This window comes from Setaria italica, chromosome II (assembly GCF_000263155.2).
Source record: "Setaria italica strain Yugu1 chromosome II, Setaria_italica_v2.0, whole genome shotgun sequence".
Lineage (NCBI taxonomy): Eukaryota > Viridiplantae > Streptophyta > Magnoliopsida > Poales > Poaceae > Setaria > Setaria italica.
In genome coordinates, this window is record NC_028451.1 from 47,275,299 (window position 1) to 47,295,359 (window position 20,061).

Genomic DNA, 20,061 nt, shown 5'->3' on the forward strand with positions numbered 1-20,061 from the left:
GTGCTACCCAACTCATGCCCTAGGCTTTGCCGCTTAAACCATCACTGTCGTTTTGAGTAAAGAAGTGCATCTTTTCTTTCATTTTCTTCTGCAATAATGTAAACTTGTAAAGTCGACAGTGTAACTTTAGATGCAGCTGGGACACGTCTCAAAATGCTACCAACTCAGAAACTTCCAGGTCGCTGTTATCATTGTATGTTAATCAAGCAGGGAGATTGAAATCGCGCCAATCACAAAAACATCTACTATTTTGTCCTGATGGCATTTGCAAAAGAAAAGACGCCTTCTGGGTCATGCCTTGCATTGCTAACTGTAACTATCCAGCCCTCCTTTCTTCTAATTTTTTGCTTTCTTCAAGTGGCTTGCAGTGAATAGCCTGTAGTTGGATGGTTCCATCTCACAAATCTTCCCGAACTGCTTGTTGTAGAAGCCCCATAACTCAAACCTGTTTCAGACCAAAAACAAACAATGGCATTGACCACGGCATGTCAGAAACATATTAACCTACAACAAACACTAGGGAGAATCAGAAAAGGATATACCAGTATGCCAAGAACTGGAATGGCGCATACTTGCCATAGATTTTATCTAATTCCTGATGAACAGAACTGATGGTACTTGCTCTTTTATGAACCTGCAAAGAATTTCAGACATAGTACAGGTAAATACTGAAAACAGCAACTACGAAATCTCAAAATGCAAAGGTTCCAGGAGTGGGAAAATACCTGCTTCAGATGCCTAATTGTCTCTGTATCAGCTGGGATCGTGTGGTTAAAGCCCATACACATGAGCACATTGGCACGGGTGAATGGCCCGAATCCAGATATGGCAGATAACTCTTTATTCAGTCTCTCACAGGCGGATTCGATAGTAGATACCTCTTCTGCAGCTGGTACAGATATTCTACACATCTCTTCAAGTTTTTGTAGGCATACCTTCCCTTCTACGACGCCCCGTGCAAGCATTACAATTCTCTTAGCTCGATATCCAAGATTGCAGCGCTTGGCTAAAAAGCCCTCATCAAGATTTGCCAATTCTTCTGGCGTGGGGAAATCACCAATGCAGTCTTCCAAGCCAGGAGCATTGTTCAAGCTAAGCTCAGAATTATCCAATGATGGCAAGGAGTCACATGCGCTGCCTGTTTCACTTGCAACTGAGGCCAAACTAGACAAATATTCATTTGTTTCCGGGTGTGTTAAATCATTGCTAGTGCCACTTGCTATTGTTGGACCCTCCAACTTATCCTCTGCAAATCTTGTTTCTAGCTTAATACGAACACTCTGCCTTTTGCTGCGCTTCCTTTTACGTTCCCTAATTGGCGGTGTCCTTGACTGAAAATCTTCAACACTGGATGAACATTTCAGCTCCAACTGAATCTCACACAGTGCAGTAGCCATTGACAACGTTCTTGTCCATCTGCAGCAGAACAGCACGGTCGCATAAGCTATCTTGCAAATGGGATTAAAATTCCTGGATGAACTATGCACTAATATTGCACACGATTTCATCAGTGTATTTGACTTTGTCCGGATAATTCAGTAACAAGACTACAATAAAGTCAGCTCGGAAGCAAACATGAAGCTAGCCCCAGTTCATATCGATTGGTGAAGTGCAAAAATGCAGCCGACCCTTATCATAACAGTATAACACAAGAAATCGTCGACCTCTAACAAGTAGTACTATCATGTTTTACCCTTTGGGCGAGTCTGAAGACCCAACTCGTTTCTACAACCACACACAGAGACAAATAAGAAAAGGAGAAGCAGGCTCCGAGGCTCAACTGGCAATTGCAGAGGAGGATGCACTTGACCATGTCCTCGAACAGTGTTGGCGAGCGGAAGATGCGCCCGAACCCCTCCTCCCGCGCCGCCGCGTGCATCGCCTGGAACTCCGCCACCGCCGCCCCGTCCTCCTCCGACAGCCGCAGCATCCGCCGCACTTGCTCCTGCGGGAGGAACCAGGAATCAGCCGACGCGTATCGCTTCGGCGACAAAACCTCAAACAAGCTCCATCTATCAAGTGCTTACGAGGATGTAGTCCCGGTCGAGCGAGGAGAGAGCATCCGCGCCCTCGACGGCGACGAGGAGCGCGGTGCCCGGGCGCGCGGGGTGGGCGGAGACGCGGGCGAGGAGGGACGCGGAGCGGTCGGAGGCGAGGCGGAGCGGGCGCACGAGCGCGCGGGCGGCGGGGTCCCACCGGTTGGGCGCCATCATGAACAGCCCGTGGCTGCACACGGCCGCCGCCAGGTCGAACGGCGCCGCGCCGCCGGGCGGGAGCGGGAGCTCCAGCTCCACGCGTGGCCCAGCGTGCGGCTGCGGGCGCGCGGCGGGGTCGCCGATTGGGTTAGGGATCGGCATGGCTGCGTCTCTCGGGCGGCAGCAAGGGGTTGGGAGTGATCGAGCAACGGGCGGGTCGGCGGTTCAGGTGCTCGTCGCTCACCCCGTGCACAGTACGAGTATAATTGTGGGGGGTTTCCGCCGTCGGGTGATGTGCAACTTTATGGTTTAGCTAGCCGTTGAATTCAGAGCTAGGTTTCTTCGTAGCGCTTTCTTAGGGTGTTTGGATACGAGGTGCTAAATTTTAACAGTGTCACATTAGATGTTCGGATGTTAATGAGGAGAACTAAACATGAGCTAATTATAAAATTAATTACAGAATCTTGTGCTAATTCGCGAGACGAATCTATTAAGCATAACTACTTATGCTTAATAGATTCATCTCGCGAATTACACTCCAACTGTGCAATTAGTTTTGTAATTAGTTTATATTTAATACTTCTAATTAGCATCCAAACATCCGATGTGACGGGTATTAAACTTTAACAGCTTGGAGCCAAACATGCCCTTAGTGTCTGGAGACATTTTGTAACGCTACTTCTAGCCAAGGGGGTGTTTGGATACGAGGTGCTAAACTTTAGCAGGGTCACATCGGATGTTCGGATACTAATTAGGAGTAATAAATATAGGCTAATTACAAAACTAATTTCACAACCCCTAGGCTAAATTGCGAGACGAATCCATTAAGCCTAATTAGTCCATGATTTGACAATATGGTGCTACAGTAAACATTCGCTAATGATGGATTAATTGGGCTTAATAGATTCATCTCGCGATTTAGCCCAGGGGTTCTGCAATTAGTTTTGTAATTAGCTCATGTTTAATCCTCCTAATTAGCATCCGAATATCCGATGTGACACAGACTAAACTTTAGCTCCAAGATCCCCAAACGCCTAAGTATTGTGTTTTTTATTACTTTCTTGAAATATATTAGAATTCAATCAATTCTGATCAATTGAGATTAGAAAAGACGAAATAGTGTCAATCAATTGAATTCAGGGCGATGGGGTCATTCCATTTGACTCGTACTGATGAGAAGAGTTTTACTCCATGTGAACCAATTGAAGTATTCTGAGTACCAAAATTGACAAGAGACCGGGCCAATGCTACAAAACAAAATTGAGATTACCAAGAATTTTGCTTCACATATTACATTTAAGGAGTGAATTTTACGTTTGTCACACATGAAGCCGTAAAGAAGAGAGGCTCGCAAACAAGGGCCACGCATGATATAAGTTTTATTATGTACTTCAAATTAACTGAGAAACAGAACGTGCAATGATATCCATCATTTCGGTTTCACATCATTTGCCAGTTCCATTGCATCACAAGCATAGCACAGTAGTCAAAGAAACGTCTAGCGCCAAGGAGTACATCTATGCTAACTCAACTAAGGACTATACACAATTCATTCCGATTGCACTCATTTACATTCGGTGGCCTCTCTCTCTCTACTTTCAGGACGAAGCGTGAAAGACACTAGGTGAAAGCCCTGTGCTTCCACGGAACCTTGCTTCAATACAAGGAAAACAATCTTCATATGTCGGCCCCTGTGCAATAGGATTCAGGAACTTCCTTCTGCTGGCTTTGGTTTGGCTAAAGTCGTCAACCTCAATCTTCAAAAGAAATTAACAAGGAATGTTCATTTCAGCATGTGATATCATACTGGCAAAATCTGAGAATTCCTCAGAGAAAATGTTCGTGCAGACAAGTAATGATTCAGATAGTACCTAAGTGGTTTTCTTGGGGCAGTTGATGCCGACGCAGGAGCAGCTCCAACTGATGGCGCAGCAAGCTCAAGTGGCTTTTGTTGCACCAAAACAAATGGACAAACACACAGTTAGTAAGAAAACACAAAGGAAATAACGGAAGTATAAAATGGCAACCTATGATTTAGAGAGGAGATAATTGCACAAATTTTGTGAACTTGCGATATGGATTGTTGATTTGGGTCCATGAAATAGTAAACTAGACATTTGGCCACAAAGCTGTGAAGTATTGCAAGGAAGTTCCAAAGGTGGTGTTGACTACAAACATAGCATCGTGTTAATTTAGGTGTGGTCATCTGGGGCATGTGATTAGCCCTCCCTTTACACTTTCTCTTCATCATGTATTCACCACCTCACACTCCCAGACGAAATCAGGCTTGCTTTTCCTGTTGGATGCTGGACTACTACTACCAATTGGAAGAGTTGGGAAAGTGGTGGGCGCTGTAGGATTCAAAAGAAGAGAGACAAGACCAGCAACGTGACCAGCAGACAGGACAGAGATTGGTGGTATTGGATACGGTAGGAAACAGGGCAGCAGGAAAACAGGCAACCTTTGTTCCTGATTAGCTGCATTACTGAGACTGCCTTGTCTCATGCTGCTCAGCTTGACTCCCCATCTTCCATCCATTTAAGATGCAATGACAAGTGAGATGGAGATGAGTGCATGGTTGTGGGTGGTTTAAGTGCTCAGTGGTAGAAGAGAAATTGGTGCATAGCCACTAAGGAGGAGCTCTGTCATGGAAGAGGACAGTAGTAAAGGCAAAAAGAAAATGCTTTTCTACAAACTTTGGTGCCCCATCAGCACCCCCTACTAAGATGTATGACAAGACATGGCAGTGCTTAAAAAATCCCACTTGGACCTTCCTTGCCTGGTTTCACAAATTTGTGGACATAGCTGTGCAAGGTTGTTGAAGAGAGGACCAGAGGGCTAGATACAATATGCTGTTCTGGTAAAAGAAAGTGGGACAAACTAGTCCAACTAAATGGAAACAAAGGAAAAATATAAGTTGCATATCAACTTCCTAAGATCAGGCAAAACATGTCAAGATAAAATACTGGAAGCTACTTACTTGACCAGTTGCTCTCTATGCATAAAATGATCACAGTTCATACAAAATTATAAGACACTGATTAAACATGCCCTAGGTCCTAGTTTTCTTGTCTATGTGGCTGGACACATCAGAATATTGTAAGCACAATATTTGCAGAACAATTAGATAGATAGCTAGTAAAACAAAAGTATCTGCTGCAATTATGCCCAACAAAAGTATCTGCTGCAGTTATGCACCAACACAATGTTCTTTAAGGCTCTAATAGCATATGTAGGCACATCGCATATAATTGAAAATGAAACAAGGTAAAGGGTTGCATTTACATTTTATTGATTGGTTTATTTTGCAGTAACAAATTTGGGGATCCTAAACTAAAACAACTAGAGAAAAATGCAAGATCATAGCTCATAGGGAGGGACAGAAAAAAAATCAGGTATTAGCTATCAAGGTCATAATACCATCCTAAACAATTTTGAAAATCTTCAGTTAAAAACTATTCATGTAAGAGAAAAGATAATACCTCAAGCTCTTCAGTGGCTTTGCGCTTCGGATTATTAGAATTTTGGGGCCTCAGAGAACATGGTTGTTCCAGGTTATCTTCAGAAGAGCCCTCCAAAGATGGCCTCTGATCAGCATTTATATCTACCTGATTAGCTTTAACTTGATGATAGGACACCAGCTCATCAAGTTCATCAGGTTCAGCTGGAATAGCAGGTGGCAAACTGGGCAAGTTGTTTGCAGCACTGTCTGCACATTCTCTTTGTGAACTGTTAAGAGAGGAACCAGGCCCATATGATTGCCAACCATTGTTGGAATTAGGCAGCAAAATGTTATGTTGCTTGACTGCATGGCACACATTATTTTGCACAGGAGCAAATGTACTTTCCTGATAGTGTTCTGGATGTTCACGCTCAACAGATTCTGCATGAAAATTAGCATGGCCATTCAAAGCTTCTTTATTGGGTAAACTAGAGGGCAACACAGAAGTACTTCCCAGCAACTGAAGGCAGCCATTATCTGGTTCTGGTTGTTTTGTATAGCTGCCTTTATATGGTATAGGTTGAGCATCACTACAACTGACTGTGCACAATACATTTTCTACCTGACCAGCTGAAACGTCACAAGCTGGAACAGTACGACTGTTCTTGTGTGCTGTTCTAGAAGAACGAGAAGGACGCACTCCACCAGGAAAAACAAACAAAGGAATTTCTCTTCTTTTTACATGGGACACTTCAATGTCCATTCCCTCTTTCCAGTGTTGATATGCACAAATATTGCTTTTGAACTCATTTACAATTCCCCTGATGTCGAATTGCTCAGCTTCTTGAGCTTGCACTGTTTGTTTTCTCCAAAGACCCATGAAGTAAAAGCAATGTAGTGGCCTTGATTTGTCTGAGAAATCTCTGGGATACGGATGTGCAAGGATCGTCTCATGTGAATATCGTTCAATCTGTATCAGCAGCAAAAGGTGCTATATAAGGAGACAGTGCACGTTCTTGAAAAGATTGAAATGTATCTATTATTTACCTTTAATACAAGAGTGCGAAGGCGAGATTCCACCCAACCTTTCCAATTCCTGAGGTCATCTTCATTTCTCGCTGTGATATTAACTTCTAGATAATTTTTATATGATTCAAAAAATGGAAATGGCTCGAACAATGCATCCCAGTCTGCTTTTCCTTCATCAATGGCCTACAATTAGTTTCAAAGTAAATTTGAGGCAGAGTAGAGCTCAGACCAATTAGTTGATACAGTTAGATAACAACTTTCTTCCCATTACTCTACGGAAACAGTGGCTTACATGGCTAATTAACTAAGGGGGCTGGAATAATTCCTAACACTAGTGAGATAACACAGTGAGCCAAATAAGCTGATCAAGGTAATAAGTGATAAAATCAGCCAATCAACAAGTATTAAGGCATCTAAACTGTATAGTACTGAAGATATGGCTGATGAAGACAATAGTCCATGTACATGTTGAAGATGACAAAATGACAACTACTACAAAGTGCATAAGTAATGGGTTACTGTCTGACAGAATAAAGTTTGCAAATGTTACAATGGAATATAATAAAGTTAACCAACTTTAATATGCACCAGATCAAATCACGATGAAAAAAAAGGTACCCTACACTACTGACTATCATTGAGCCTAATGTTTGCACTGAGTTACACTTGAGAGTTCTTTCACTAACATTTGCACATACTACACCAAGATCAATGTTATTTTAAGAGATAGAGTTCATGAACTATCAACTATATAAATAGAAATTTTAGATAAACATGTCACAAGTCTATTAGTAATACGTTCGTATAATTATAAAAAAAGGAACCTCATAGTTATATAATACCCTAAACTCCAGATATTTTTTCCATTCATTTACTGAAATAAGGATAAGAAAAAAAGAATGTACCTGGCAAATCTCAAATGCTCGTGTGAATTCTTGGATCATCACATACCTAGTACTAACAGATACATTATAGCTAGAATTCATGCAAGGGTAAGCAGGTGTAATAATAGGCATTTGATGGCCCCTGTCTCTGTAATTTCTTCTTGGATCCCACACAGCGAGACCAAGAGGACCCTCCTCAATATGGCAAAGCATAACAGGATTAGGCCACTTCCACTTGCTGTAGACACGGAAAAAACGAGATATCAACATGCTAGGGGATGCATTTGGGTACAGTTGACAGATTCGACCGACAAGAATTGCCCAGTTTATACCACCCAGAAATCCCATAACCTGGACAGGATCACAAAGCCTTTGTTACAAAATGTACATAATTTACAAGTGACACCATAACATAAACATGTCAATACGGTAAAGCATAATCCTGAAACAAGAAAAATCTTGAGAGCATCATACGTTTGAGTAAACCCCGCGACGCTTTCCCCAATATCTTATGAATCTTAAGGTTGTGCGAAAACTCTGGATTGACAAAAAAGATGGTATTAATCCAACAAGAAAAACACTATGAACATGTACTTCAAAAATAGGTATCGTAAGGAAACAAACCGGAATGTTTGGAACCAATTTTAAAATTTGATCAGTAACCCGACACCCATTTAGACTACGAACAGTCTGTTCATCAACATTATACAATATTGAGTCCTGAGAAAGATCTAGGTCCTGAAAATGAAATAACATACCATAATTAGGAGCATATCAAATGTCATAAATAATGGAAGAACTCACTTGCCAACTTCCAAAGGCATAATTGGTTAGCAAGATAAATCACATGCCAACAAAAACAAATACATTAAATGTTAAGTTGCAGTCAAAAACACGTTAATTCCTCGAAATGCATAATATTTACTCATTTGTTATAATCAGTGCAAGATCAATATGTCATGCAATATACAAAGTTTATGCAAACAGCAATGCAGTAACACAAACTTACCTCAGGAATCACTGCATGAGCAAGGTTAGCATACAGAAGGTCAATAGAGACCCCATTAATTTTGAATCCCAGAACAGGCACATGAGCATCTGGTACTGGATGTAACTCCGTAACTTCTGGCATCTCAGCGAGCATTTCGTGAAGCCACCTGAAGAAGTACTCCTGTGGAAAGAAAAGAAAAAAAAATAGAAGGTTCATTCAACATCATAGTGACATAGAAACTTTTGGATTTTAAAAGTAGACCCGCTTACATTTCGAGTTGCATGTCTTGGACCAACACATAGTGTATCAATGTCTGCGCCAGGACCATGTACCTGTACAATAAAAGATTGAACAAGAAATTTAGAGCAAGTAATTTATGGAACTGAGATACGCGGTACCTAACTGCAACTACAAGATTCTACATAGGAAAAGATGGAACAGAAAATCCATACACATAATGTTTAAGAATGCATCATTCGCAGGCCCATACATATATGTAGTAATCTATTAATAAAATGAAAACAATAGCAATCCATGAATTTTTTTGGTAAACAGAAATAGACAAGAAGAAGCAGTAAGGCGGATTACCCCAAGACGGTATGAACCAAATGTAAAGATCTTTGCATTTGCTTCATGCACAAATTGCTCTCCGTACCCACTGATCCTGGTAGCCTTCTTGATCCAAGCCTTCACAGTCTGCCACAACATCCAACATCTTCCAATCAGTATAGGCCTATGGAAATATCAATCCAAAATAGAAGGGCGTCCAAGGAAATTGTTCAACCTGGTCCAGCTTGCCTAAAACCTCTTCTCGCGAGACAGCCTCCTCTTGGCTCTCATACAGGCCTGCGCTTGAAAGGTACTGAACACAGACAAAACAATGCTGTTAAAATCTAAGAAATATGAAACAACATGTGGAAGGGTTTTTGGTTTATCTGATATATGCAAATCCCCAACCTTTTCGACCTCAGCTGTCTGCACAAGATCCTTCTCTGTCGGCCCACTAAGCGAGATCGGCTCGGTGACGCCAAGATAACCATTGCTGTTCTTCGCCTTCGACATTCCACAATTCAACCCTCACAAACCCTCCTTCCAACACACAATCTCAGAGAACTACAAATTCTCCTCACTACTTTTCCTAAATGTAAGTTTGTTCTTTTTCCCCTTCACTACCATGACACTTTTTTCCTTTCTTTTTTTCCCTCTCTTATACTCAGGTGTCAGAATGAAGAACGATCATTGAATCAACAGCATGTGTCACGAAAAATGAACCAAAAGGTGGGGGTCAAAACAGTATCCGAGTACGGTCGGTTTCTCACTTGACATTAACAAATCAGGAACCCGATAGCAGGCCCCAAAACAAGGGGGAAAATAATGAAACTAGCTACAAATAGAAAATATGATGATATGGCTGCTTTTCCAGCTACAGATCGAGACGCCCGGAACCCTAGAACATGCTAATACTTAGTTACGGGAGGATAGCCGGCGAAGAACTGAATCGAATCGCGCCGGCGCCAACAGGTGCGCCGCCGCCTTGGAGGCCGATAATCCTTCTCAGGATCCGAGCAGTAGGGCAACACGGCGGGCGGAGCGAGCCGGCGAGGAAGGGAGGAGGTGAAGGGGATGCGGCCGAGCGAGAGGAAGACCGACCGGCCAGACTATCCAGGGAGCCGCAGCCGGTGTCGAGGATACCCTAGTCGCCGTCGCCCTCCTCTTCTCTCGTGCGTGCGAACTCACGGTCGGTCTCGGGCAGAACCGCAGAAGGCAGATGGGAAACGGATAGAGAAGGGGTAACTCGATGGCAAAACGGTAAAAATAACCAGTATTGGCCGCGTTCGGTGTTCGGAAGGAACCGGCTCGCAGAAGCGCGTCGCATGGAATCGAGAAGCGGCCCCGACCCCGGTTTCTCGCGTCTGGCGGCCGCACGCTCAGGGCCTGTTTGGAAGGATTTTATAGGAATTTCAAAGAAAATACATTCTTTTGTTTCTGCACTATCTATTCATACACACGCACGTCCACTCAAAACACGCACACTACTCATACCATCCGTGTACAAACAAACCTACAACTACACTTAGATATAAAGACCGCGTCTTTCTTGGGATCACCGGAATCCTCTAACTTCGTAGGCGACATGCACGTCATGTTCCCATTATGGTTTCACACGTGAGAGGCGGACGCTTGGAATCAATCAAGCAGAGATTGTTCTTATTAGGGTACTGCACAGCACACATCCAGGTGCAACACTAGCATTGCGATCGCAGGGGATCGAACACTAGCGGGTAGCCTCGCCACTGCGAGCGCTAACACTGAGCCACTAGCTCGTTCGCGACATTCTTTTGTTTTGTAATCGTTTGGAATGAAGGAAAGCAACTTGCCATTTTTTAAGAGGAAAGGATTGCTTCGCTCCACAAAATATAGGAAAAAATCATCCACTCCGCGACTTCGTGGAAGAACGGAGTGAAAGGGGATAAACAAAGCATCGAATAATTAGAAAAATCAATTTAAAGTAATAAAATAGAAAAATACAAAGCGACGAGGTGAAACAAGGACTACTCAATTCTAATCCTACTAAAAGCTTAGTTTAAGTGAAAGATGTTTCTTTCTCCTAATAAAAATTTATATCTATTCTATTCTTGTGTTCCAAACGTCCCTTCCAATAAAATCATGTGTTTTCATATCCTCTATTTCCCTCCTGCACTCCATTTATATTCATACATTTTTCCTTTCCCATGTTTTCAATTCTTTGGTTCCAAACAGGCCCTCAAATGCATTTCACCCACATATACGTTCCCGTAAACTTTGGGCGCGGCGTTGCCGTGCCGTATATAGTTGGGCTAGTATTTCATAACACTATGAACAAAAATGTTAAAACCAAGGCAACATAATATTGAAGCATAAAAATTGCTTCATAGTTGATACACAGTTGACATAGGAAGTTTTAGTACCCCCTCCATCCCAAAATAAATGCACTTCTAGAGTTTGGGTGAAGAGATCAATGTGAGTGAGAAATTACATATATACCCCTATAAAGATGTAATCATTGCACTTCAAGAGGAGAGAAAGTAGAAAAAGACAACTAGAGTTAGGTGGTCCCATTCCTAGATGCGCACTTATTTTGGAACAAAATTTTAACTCTAGAAATGCATTTATTATGGGACGAAGGGAGTATATGCATCTTGACCACATAGTTTTCTACATTTTAAAAGAGAATTACAATAGTGTATCTGGAAGCATCCATGTAAATGCAAAAGAAAAGCCATGTACATCGTAAATTTGTAGGTCATATGGTTCACACCAACAGCAAGGCACCAAGGAAAAGCATAGATGAGTAGCTAGATCATAGAAACAAGCATTGCAAATGATAACTTTTAAGCGAAAGCAAAGATTTAAAAATAACCTTTTGGTGAAAATAGACGTATTTACCCCCACATTTAGTTTTGTTTGCCATTTGTTTTCTACAGAACTATCAATGGTTGGCCCACGTGGCAGCCCTTAGCCTATCTATCTCTCCCTCTCATCCACTCACGCACAGCACAACACGTCTCTCTCTTCTCTGCTTCATTCCCCGCTTCTTTTGCTCTACAAACTTGCAACAAATAGCCACCAAATCCACCTCTAGCAATGGCGGATCCTACTACTGATCACCTCTATAGCTCCGTGCTACTCTCCCTTCTAACCTGGCTCTATCCAAGAAGTTTCCCTCTCCGATTAGAACTCCTATTGTACTGTATTTTGGGGGCGCTAGTTTGGGTGTTCGCTAGGGCAGAGGCACCACCGGCACTGCTCTGAGTGCCGTGATGGGGCTCAAGGCCTCCACGTGTGCTAGGCGCATGCGGGTGTGCCGCTGGGCTCATCAACGCTTTGGTGCATGGGCTTCGCAGTTTCCTGGACCATGTTGATTCTATAGGTAAGTGAGGTGATTTATTAAATGAGATGTTGTGCAATCTCAAAAAATATATAAGGCAGATCTTACAAACATGCCAGAACCACAAAATCACACTTATTTTGTAGCCCCCTTGTACATTGGTTTTACTACAGGTTTCAAGAGCCTGAGGGATCAAAGAGCAAAACAATTTGACATATTTGGTTTTGTAGAATAGCTATGGATCCATAGTTACCTACTTAAACCGTTGATCAAATAATAGAGGTGTCCACAACACAGATCTTTGCTGGATAGATAAAGCAGCCATAGCCGGTTGCGGATAGCGCTCGTGGGAGGGGATGATGGTGCTTGCAGATGATCAGGCAAATGAGGGCTTTTTTTCTTTTGTTGTTCTTTCTTTCTGGGCAGATCGATACGGTGGAGATGAACCAGTGAGAAGCCGAAGGGGTGGGTTTGGTTTAGCATATCGATGTTGATTAAGTCTGGAGTTCTCGCGAGGCATCGTCGGGCTTACATGAGAACCCCTGACAAATCTGAACTAAACAATGGGCAAGGCAACATGAACCAATGGTCGAGATTGCACCTAAGCTTCATCCAAAGACCATAATTTAAGGATGACGTGGACGAATCAGGCCAGAGTTTGTCTAGTGCTGATTTTGTTTATTAGAGATTGTTTGGCATGATTTTTCCTCCCTTTTTTCATGAGAAGCGACCAGAAACGCAGACCCAAATGTGACTATTACAACATTTATAGATATCTAAAAGTAAATGCATATCAATAAATAGAACGATTTGCGAACACACATTGTAGTCCATCCGCAAGCACTCTTCAATAGAAATGATAACCGATCATGAAAATAAATATGACTTCTACTTTTAACCTAACCTGTCATCAACTTCACCCAACATCCCAAGTAGTTATTTGCCCCATTACGAACCCTCCCCACTAGTTGCCCTCCACCATTTTGGTTGGCGGTGTGCCCCTAGTACCTCGTCTCATTATTCACTGTCCATCACAAACTACCCCAGATAATCGTAGTTCTTACCATTTCCCTGCAACTGCCGGATACCGAAATCCAAACACCAAACTCTAACCCTAAATCCAGTTCATCTTCTTCAACTTTTGTCTGAACCCTAACACTAGATCTAGTAATTCTTCTTTAAATTCCCCTCATGCGAGACAAATAGGAGGGAGAGGAGGAGGAGGATAAGGAGGGGGAAGGGTCAAGAGGACCGACTCGCTTGGTTGCTTATCACCAGCTACTGCCACCAATAGTGATAGAGCTATCCGGCACTAGATCTGAGAGAATTTGCTTTGTGCGAGTGAAAAGAGAGTGTCATCTGTCTTAGCCTCGACAACGACCACCCATTGTGCAAGTGAGATAGAATTCCACAACTTGAGCATATCCATAAATGTGCAACTATGAGTGATGGAGCATGGGTGCCCGTAGCAAAGTTTTTATCCTAATATATGGAATTTTATGGTAAATTTAATTAAATTAATTGATGTTTGGATATATATGGTGTATGTTTTTTTAATAAATTTGGTCTATTTTTTTAAAACTTAATCAAAAATATTATTGTGGGTGAATGTATTATTAGAGGATTGTTGTGGCACCTATTTTAACAATTAAAAAAAAGCTATTGAAACTCTATAGGATGATATTCCTGGATAAGGTCGGAAAATGGTATTTTATTCTATCTTACTAAGAGTTGCTGGAAATGTTCTAAACTCCCATCTTAATTCTCATCATAAAATCAACGCAAGAAATTGGAGTAGTAAAGCCAAACTCTCATGTAAATTATCTCTCACAACTCCCATCTCTAATATCTATGGGCTTTCGTAACAAGCTGAACCAACACCAACCAACCAACCAGCTCCCGCCGGCTCGAGCCTCGTCGGCTGTTGGGCAGCTGCCGTGAGCGAGCACGTACCCGATCTCTCCCGTTGGCTCCTGCGCGGCGCCCTCCCCCACCCACCCAACCCAAACCCCCTATCCATCCATTCATGATTCATCCACTCCACACCCTTCGCCACCAACGCAGCAGCCAGCAGCCGAGCCGCCCGCCTCACCCCACCTCGCCGCTCGCGATGGCGGTCACGCGCGTCGCCGTGGCCGCTGCCCTCTCGGTCGCCCCGCCCTCCTCCCGCCGCCGCCGGGTCGCCCTCCCCTCCTCCTGCCGGCCTCTGCCCACCGCCCGCCCGTCGAAGGCGCTGCACGCCGCCGCCGCCCCCGCCGCAGGCGCGGTCGACGAGGAGACCCCCGCCGCGTCGCCTCCCTCAGGTTCGCACCCATCCTGCTTCCGCTGCCTCGGATTCCAGATTGGATTGTCCTCCGCTGCGAGTTGCTTGTGCAATAGACGACAGGATGCTAGCTTAGCGCCTTAGCGGCATTTGATCTGGGAGCCGTCGGAGAAACAGCGGGCTGCTAAGCAGCGGAGCTAAAAGCGAAGCGTGATGAACTGGATGGTTGTTGGTTGTTGCAGATCCTAGCAAGGTAGTGGAGAACCTGGTGATCATCGGCTCCGGCCCGGCCGGGTACACTGCTGCGATTTACGCTGCCCGGGCGAACCTGAAGCCCGTCGTGTTCGAAGGCTACCAGGCGGGTGGTGTCCCCGGTGGGCAGCTGATGACCACGACCGAGGTGGAGAATTTCCCTGGTTTTCCAGAAGGTATAACCGGACCTGATCTGATGGACAGGTAATAATGTTTGTTGTTGTACCCGTCTGAATAGATTTGATAGTGTCATGTTCATGATCATCATGGTGGGCATTGATTAATCTAGAATGCGGAAGCAAGCCGAACGCTGGGGTGCGGAGCTTCACCAAGAGGATGTTGAATTTGTAAATGTAAAGAGCAGCCCATTTGTTATCCGTAGCAGCGATCGTGAGGTATACATACTTCTGTGCTATTCCTCTAGCACCTAGTAATCCGTTTTTGGAGTTTGAACCTGCATTATGTCAAGGTCATGTTGTACATGTACTTCGTTGGCTGTTCAATGGCTAGTATTAGTATAATTTATTTTTTACCACAGCTAAAGTCCATTGATAAGAAAGAAACAAAGGAGATTTTGTAACAAAAATGATGTAAGGATACAAGCCACAAGAGTATGCTTTCTGAGCTCTGGGCCAATACAGTCTTTATGTGGTTTACTTAATCTACTTTCATGGTTTACATTTTTTTCTTGGCACTTTAGGTTCTCTGATATCTGTCTCTTTTTTGTACAGTATATACCCAATACTATTGCTATCACCTTGTTATAATGCACATGCAGCATGATCTACTTTATACATTTCTTTCCTCAACACTCATCTCAGTTATATATATCTAGGTGAAATGCCATAGTGTCATCATTGCAACTGGAGCTACAGCTAAGCGCCTCCGGTTGCCTCGAGAAGATGAATTTTGGAGTAGAGGTATCAGCGCATGTGCCATATGTGATGGAGCATCGCCACTGTTCAAGGGTCAAGTTCTTGCAGTTGTTGGAGGTGGTGATACAGCTACAGAGGAAGCAATATATTTGACAAAGTATGCTCGCCATGTTCATTTACTTGTTAGAAAGGAGCAGCTACGTGCATCCAAAGCTATGCAAGACAGGTAAATAATTTCAAGTCCTTTCCCTAGGGATGTTCTATTCTGTTCACAATTCACATAGACATACTACCAATGGATTGCCAGTTTTTCACTTATTTCAGGCCTTACCTGTTAGCACTTGTTAATTATTTACTATCATAGGAGCGATGATGGATTGATTTTCTCTTTTAGGCTATGTCTGTTGTGGACTCTTGGTAAACCATATTTACCTTAGGTATGGGGCTATTCTGGGCTTTGGATAATGCTTTCCAATGGTGGTTATATAAGTGGCACTGTAATTATTGTATTTTAGCCCATAATAATTTACATGATGCCTGATGTGAAGTAGCCAATATCTCAACTAAGTTTGTGTCAAGTTAAGCACTAAAAATCATAGCACCGCTTGAGTTTTCATAGATCCTGCATACTGTCATTGTCTGGGAACTTATCTGTAGATGAAGTTATTATGTTCTTTGAAGGATGTTAGCTCCTCTTCAGTCACATGAAATATTAATGAGGTAAATTTTCAATTCCCTGGATGTTTGGTTAACAGGTTGATTATGGCGAATGTTTCAGAGTACTCAACAACCCCAACATAACAGTACATTTCAATACTGAAGCCGTGGATGTTGTTAGCAATGACAAAGGTCAGATGTCTGGCATTCAATTGAAGAGGACCGATACAGGAGAGGAATCAGTTCTTGAGGTGAAAGGTCTATTTTATGGCATAGGACATACTCCAAACAGTCAGCTGTTGCAAGGACAAATTGAACTTGATAGTACTGGCTATATTTTAGTTAAAGAAGGTTCAGCCAAAACTTCAGTGGATGGTGTATTTGCTGCTGGTGACGTTCAGGTAACTCTATCATTTATATTCTGTATGGAACTTCTACATGGTTTGCAATGTATCTTCTTTTCTGAAGCATGGATTAAATCCTGTTGCAGTTCACATGCACCACTGTCATGCTTTTCTCATTTTATGTCACATATCATTTCCTGGTGGCTTAGTATTTGGAAAAGCCGCTTAGTATTTGGAGAAGCCCTCAGTATAAACTTCAGTCTATGTTGGGCAAAATTTATATTTGTGAAATTGAGATATTTCCATGACCATCTTTATTTGTTCTACTTACCTAGTGTGTCCCTGCACCTGCAGGATCATGAATGGAGGCAAGCCATTACTGCAGCTGGGTCTGGATGCATAGCTGCTTTGTCAGTTGAAAGATACTTAGTTGCCAATGATCTTCTTGTTGAATTTCACCAGGTACTTTTTTCTTCTCACAATACATGTTTCATTATGAGAACTAGTGCACGTAGCAACTTTATTTTTCGTTGGACATTATTACCATGGAGATGGTTGTACAATTGTAGATCACTGGACCTACAGTACCATGAGCATCTGCGGTCATCTGCTTTTGTTATTTGTTATTTTTCCTGATATTTCTAGTTTTCTAGTAACCGCACATCAGCATTTCCACGCGATGTGTGAAAATTTCCTTGTATGAAATGTGGAGTTTAGACTTCTGTCAATTTGTTTGCTATTTTCTATAGTAACCAATCAAGCTTGCAAGGTACCATTCTTTCTCCTAATTTCTTTTAATTGAATTGCAGCCTGTTCAAGAAGAAACAAAGAAGGAAATTACTGACAAAGATGTCGAAATGGGCTTTGACATTTCTCGCACAAAACACAAGGGACAGGTATACATGCATAGATTGGCCTATATGATGAAAACATTGATTTGATATCTGACACCGGGTTTGCTTATTTTGCAGTATGCACTCCGCAAAATATACCATGAGAGTCCACGGCTCATTTGTGTTCTATACACTTCTCCCACATGTGGTCCTTGCAGAACCTTAAAACCAATTTTGAGCAAGGTTAGTTCCTGAAAGTTGAAATTCAACTTTGGACACCATCTCATTCTAAATAAATAAAAATGGGTACCCTTGAAGAACAATTATTTGTCAACTTCATAAATATAAATCTAGACATGTCTTGTGATTTTGGAACTTGTAGCAGCAATCTGGTTCTTGTGATTTGGATCCTGGAGGCATGTTGGAGCTCATTTTTCTGATCTACTAGAAATAAAATGCCAAAAACTTAGAAAATATCTGAGCAAGCAAGATACAAATTCAAGGTCCCAAAACTTGAATAGGATTGGTGTATTTTTAGGTCGTATATATTCTTTTCAATACAGCGTCCAATCAACCTTAGGAACACCCTTTTCTTTTATAAGGTAACTGGGAAACCTACGACCTGGGTGTTAAAGGTTGAAATCAACATTAGCTTGACTAACATTGTGTGTGGCACAACTACCAGACACATGCTGCTACTGTGCTGCAGAATTTCTCATCTTATGAGCTGTGCAAATCTTAGTTTATTTACTTGTTTATTACTTGCTAATTATAATTTATCTTGCAGGTCATAGATGAGTATGGTAAATACGTTCATTTTGTTGAAATTGACATTGAAGAGGATCCTGAAATAGCAGAAGCTGCAGGCATCATGGGAACACCTTGTGTTCAATTTTTTAAGAATAAAGAAATGCTCAGGTTTGTTATCATTACTTAGCTTAGTTTGGTTATCTCCCTTGCAATAAGATATGCTCATGTTTGTCCCTATATGTTCTCTTCTAGGAAAAGGTCGATCATATTTTTAGAGAATGCTGAATTAAATTTGCAAAGCTAAGGAACATATTGGCTAATATTGGACTAGTATGTGTAGTTTTACCGTGCTTGGTCAACCTTTATGCTAGACACAAATAATTGATAGTATGTTTTCTTTGGTACTTCGTCTTATGAAGTTCAACAAAAGTTTCTTTAGTCACAAACATGCTATGAAACTCGAATAGTTATTTAATACCGCTTAGTGCCGTGGAACTTGTATGGCGACAGTTCAATTTGATGATGTCTGGTGTACAACCATCTCATCTTTTGTTATCTTGGGACACGCAGGACTGTTTCTGGTGTGAAAATGAAGAAGGAATATCGGGAGTTTATCGAGTCGCACAAATGAGCTGAACATGCAGCACACGCCCCGAGTTTTTGAAGTGCAGTCGTTGTTTTGCGCTCTTTTAGTGCCACCCCGGTGGTAAATTTTTGGTCCGATTTTAAGATGAGCCTGGTGTAAAGCGACGCCAAAGGAAATTAACCGATCGCTCATCTTGGACCCAACTGCACAAAATATATTCTTTCTGTGTACAACATACAAGGAGTTGACACCCTGCTGATCATTGTCTTGACACTGTCACTGTGCAAACTACCTCCACGGAGAGGATATTAATCTAAAGGATATATAATCGGAATGCCAAACTGTTATGATCTGAACCCTTCAGCGGGTCTCTCGTAGGATCGTCATACTCATTGCAGAATTTTAGGGGTGTTTGTTTCCTAGGAGCTAAAGCTGTTGCATTAGATGTTTGATACTAATTAGGAGTATTAAATATAGGTTAATTACAAAATAAATTGCACAGATGGAGGCTAATTCATGAGACAAATTCATCATGGATTAATTAGGCTTAATAGATTCGTCTCGTGAATTAGGGCCTGTTTGGTTAGCCTTGCTTATAAATAAGCAACTTATATTTAAGCAAATAAGTTGCTTATGACCCAAACACCCTTGCTTATAAGTTGCTTTTGCATAAGCAAATAAGCAAGTTTGGAGCTGCTTATTTTGCTTATGGGGTACTCTTTACCCCCCTACCCTTTTCACTTTTCTCTCTCTCCTCCCACTTTTCTCCTTTCCCCAGATCCCCTTCTCTCTCCTTCTCTCCCCCGGCCGGCGCTCCCACCCCGCCCGCCGATCCCTCCCCGCCGCCGCCCGCCGCCGCCCCTCCCGCCCGCTGCCGCCCGCCGCCCGCCGCTCCCGCCCGCAGCGTAGGGCCGCCTCGATCGCCACCTCCCCTTGCTCGCTTTCTCCGCTGCGCCGGCGCCGCCTCGGTCGGTCCCCCGCCGCCAGCCTCCCGCCTCCTCCGGCGCGGCAGTCCAGGCGGTGGAGCCCCGCCCAGCGGCAGCTGCTGGACCGCGGCCGCCGCGTCTCAGCCGGCGGCGGGAGGGGGCGGCG

At 42.9% G+C, this 20,061-nt stretch overlaps 4 protein-coding genes across 4 annotated transcripts in view; 2 read left to right on the plus strand and 2 right to left on the minus strand.

The window, feature by feature from the left end:
• Window positions 1–37, plus strand: part of LOC101765913 (TRAF-type zinc finger domain-containing protein 1) — a 2,125-nt gene extending 2,088 nt beyond the window's left edge. The window contains exon 6 of the mRNA XM_004959807.4: window positions 24–37. Within this exon, the coding sequence (XP_004959864.1) occupies window positions 24–37 (14 nt within the window). The remainder of the gene's footprint in view (window positions 1–23) is intronic.
• Window positions 38–121: 84 nt separating this feature from the next.
• Window positions 122–2,453, minus strand: LOC101766322. The gene is made up of 5 exons (XM_004959808.4): window positions 2,028–2,453; window positions 1,782–1,945; window positions 726–1,416; window positions 543–634; window positions 122–445 (listed from the first exon to the last, which is right to left on the minus strand). The coding sequence occupies exons 1-5, from the start codon at window positions 2,355–2,357 to the stop codon at window positions 337–339; spliced, it is 1,386 nt and encodes a 461-aa protein (XP_004959865.1). The 5' UTR covers window positions 2,358–2,453; the 3' UTR covers window positions 122–336.
• Window positions 2,454–3,554: 1,101 nt separating this feature from the next.
• Window positions 3,555–10,386, minus strand: LOC101760232 (nuclear poly(A) polymerase 1). The gene is made up of 12 exons (XM_004958494.4): window positions 9,499–10,386; window positions 9,326–9,403; window positions 9,130–9,237; window positions 8,811–8,873; window positions 8,560–8,721; window positions 8,175–8,288; window positions 8,025–8,087; window positions 7,572–7,901; window positions 6,685–6,849; window positions 5,678–6,607; window positions 4,067–4,140; window positions 3,555–3,952 (listed from the first exon to the last, which is right to left on the minus strand). The coding sequence occupies exons 1-12, from the start codon at window positions 9,601–9,603 to the stop codon at window positions 3,901–3,903; spliced, it is 2,244 nt and encodes a 747-aa protein (XP_004958551.1). The 5' UTR covers window positions 9,604–10,386; the 3' UTR covers window positions 3,555–3,900.
• A 4,049-nt stretch (window positions 10,387–14,435) lies between these two features.
• On the plus strand, window positions 14,436–19,321 carry LOC101760900 (thioredoxin reductase NTRC). The gene is made up of 10 exons (XM_004958495.3): window positions 14,436–14,712; window positions 14,915–15,128; window positions 15,214–15,319; window positions 15,760–16,025; window positions 16,578–16,857; window positions 17,155–17,262; window positions 17,610–17,696; window positions 17,772–17,876; window positions 18,421–18,551; window positions 18,954–19,321. The coding sequence occupies exons 1-10, from the start codon at window positions 14,436–14,438 to the stop codon at window positions 19,012–19,014; spliced, it is 1,635 nt and encodes a 544-aa protein (XP_004958552.3). The 3' UTR covers window positions 19,015–19,321.
• Window positions 19,322–20,061: the final 740 nt, after the last annotated feature.